Here is a 1669-nt window from a genome sequence, read left to right as displayed (position 1 = left end):
AAAAAAAAAAAAAAAAGACTCCTTCCCCAACACCTTTTCTACTGCCCTTCAATTCAGAGTGCTGGGACAGAGCAATGAAGGCATCTCACTAAAGCTTCGGAGCAATGAATTCAAGCCCTAATCCAGACACATGCCAAAAGCAACCACCAGTCAACATAACTGCAAACTGGTACGTTCAAGATGGAGAACTGAAGGCAGCCAGAAACAATGGTAATCTTATCACTCCCTTGTGCGGAACTGTCAAGGCATTGTCATGACTTCCCTACGGGGTGCTAGTCTCAGGAGAAGGACCAACCTTCATGGTCAGATACTCACCCCACCCCACTGGAAGTAGCAGAAACAGGCACTTATCACTTTGAAAGCATGACATTAAGATAATTAACCACTTAATGCTCCGAGCAAACTATACACCTGTTTTACACTTCCTGATAATGGCTAACAGTGCCCTACAGTGACAAATGAAGAGGATAATAATGGACTAAAAAGCCATGACATTCCTTCTAAAAGAAAGCACTCTGAGGCAGCATACATTTCAGATGGGAATGGAGGATAAGACTTTGAGGAGAGAATCTACCAGTCGCTTCTGAAGAAGATCTCATCCCCTTATTGTGTCCCTTCCATCATCCAATCTGTGATCTTTATTCAGATGTTTCACTTACCTCTCCCATTGCCCTTCCTTCTAGAGCCAATGCTTGAAAATCATGATTCAGTTCATCCATAGAACGCACCTATAAATAAATGGGGAGGAAAAAATAGGAGATTGTATTTCAATCCATTTAGAAATTAAAAAGCAATCAAGTTTATACATTTTTTCCAAGGCACAAGCTGCCAGTGAACCATAATTTATAATGAAAAGCACAGCACAACACGGTTTAGGTCCAAAAATTACTTACCTTTAAAACTTAAAATAGGAAGCATCTTTTCTAGCAGATACAAAGAAATACTTGCTTATTTTGCCCAGAACATAGCTAAAAAAAAATCTAGTAACCCCCTCCCCCAAACACACACTAGGTTTACAATACAGTCTAATGCTGCGCCTAGACCTGTAGCAACATCAGTTACATTAGTATTCAAGAAAACACAGAAGTCAGGTGGGAAACAGTATATGTCTCAAAAAGGGGCATATGGAAGAACCGGATGGAAGGGAAGAGAATTCAAGGAGCAAAATCCATGGGAGCAGGGAAAAAAGAGGTGAAGAAATAGCAATGACAGAAACAACTAAATTAAAAAAAAAAGGTTAATTAAAAAAGAATGAAAATGGTAGAAAGGAAAAAAGCAAGACAACACATTCTCAACCTCAGCTCCAGATGAATTAATTTATATCACCAATTGCAATCAAGATTTAAATGAACAAGCAGGAAATCTTGATTTGCATCATCAATTTCTTTCTTAGCTTGCATGTGTGCTTTGTTATTCTAATAAAAAGTAGACATTCACTGGTTTATGATTAAAATGATGATTTACATATAATTATAGCCTTTAGAGTAAATTTGGTACTTTTTTTGCTAACCAAGAAGATAGAGAATAGTTATATATATTTATTTAAGCAATTATATAATTGAATACAATTATTCAGATTTTCAGTTTTTAGTTTATTAAAAAATAGTGAGTAATTATATTTCTGATTTACCAGATGAATTATTTACCTGATTTGTCAAGTGCCTTTGGT

The 1669-nt window shown here is 36.4% G+C and overlaps 1 protein-coding gene across 6 annotated transcripts in view; it reads right to left on the bottom strand.

Moving 5' to 3' along the window:
* Positions 1-1669, bottom strand: part of PUM1 (pumilio RNA binding family member 1) — a 181554-nt gene that overhangs the window by 105002 nt on the left and 74883 nt on the right. For all 6 annotated transcript variants that reach the window (XM_019512135.1, XM_019512137.1, XM_019512138.1 and 3 more), the window contains exon 3: positions 660-728. In XM_019512135.1, the coding sequence (XP_019367680.1) occupies positions 660-728 (69 nt within the window). The remainder of the gene's footprint in view (positions 1-659; positions 729-1669) is intronic.

The sequence above is a fragment of the Gavialis gangeticus genome, unplaced genomic scaffold (genome assembly GCF_001723915.1).
Source record: "Gavialis gangeticus isolate Ggan-Ray unplaced genomic scaffold, GavGan_comp1, whole genome shotgun sequence".
Lineage (NCBI taxonomy): Eukaryota > Metazoa > Chordata > Crocodylia > Gavialidae > Gavialis > Gavialis gangeticus.
The sequence above is the reverse complement of the archived record's forward strand: the minus strand, read 5'-3'. Positions and strand labels throughout refer to the sequence as shown.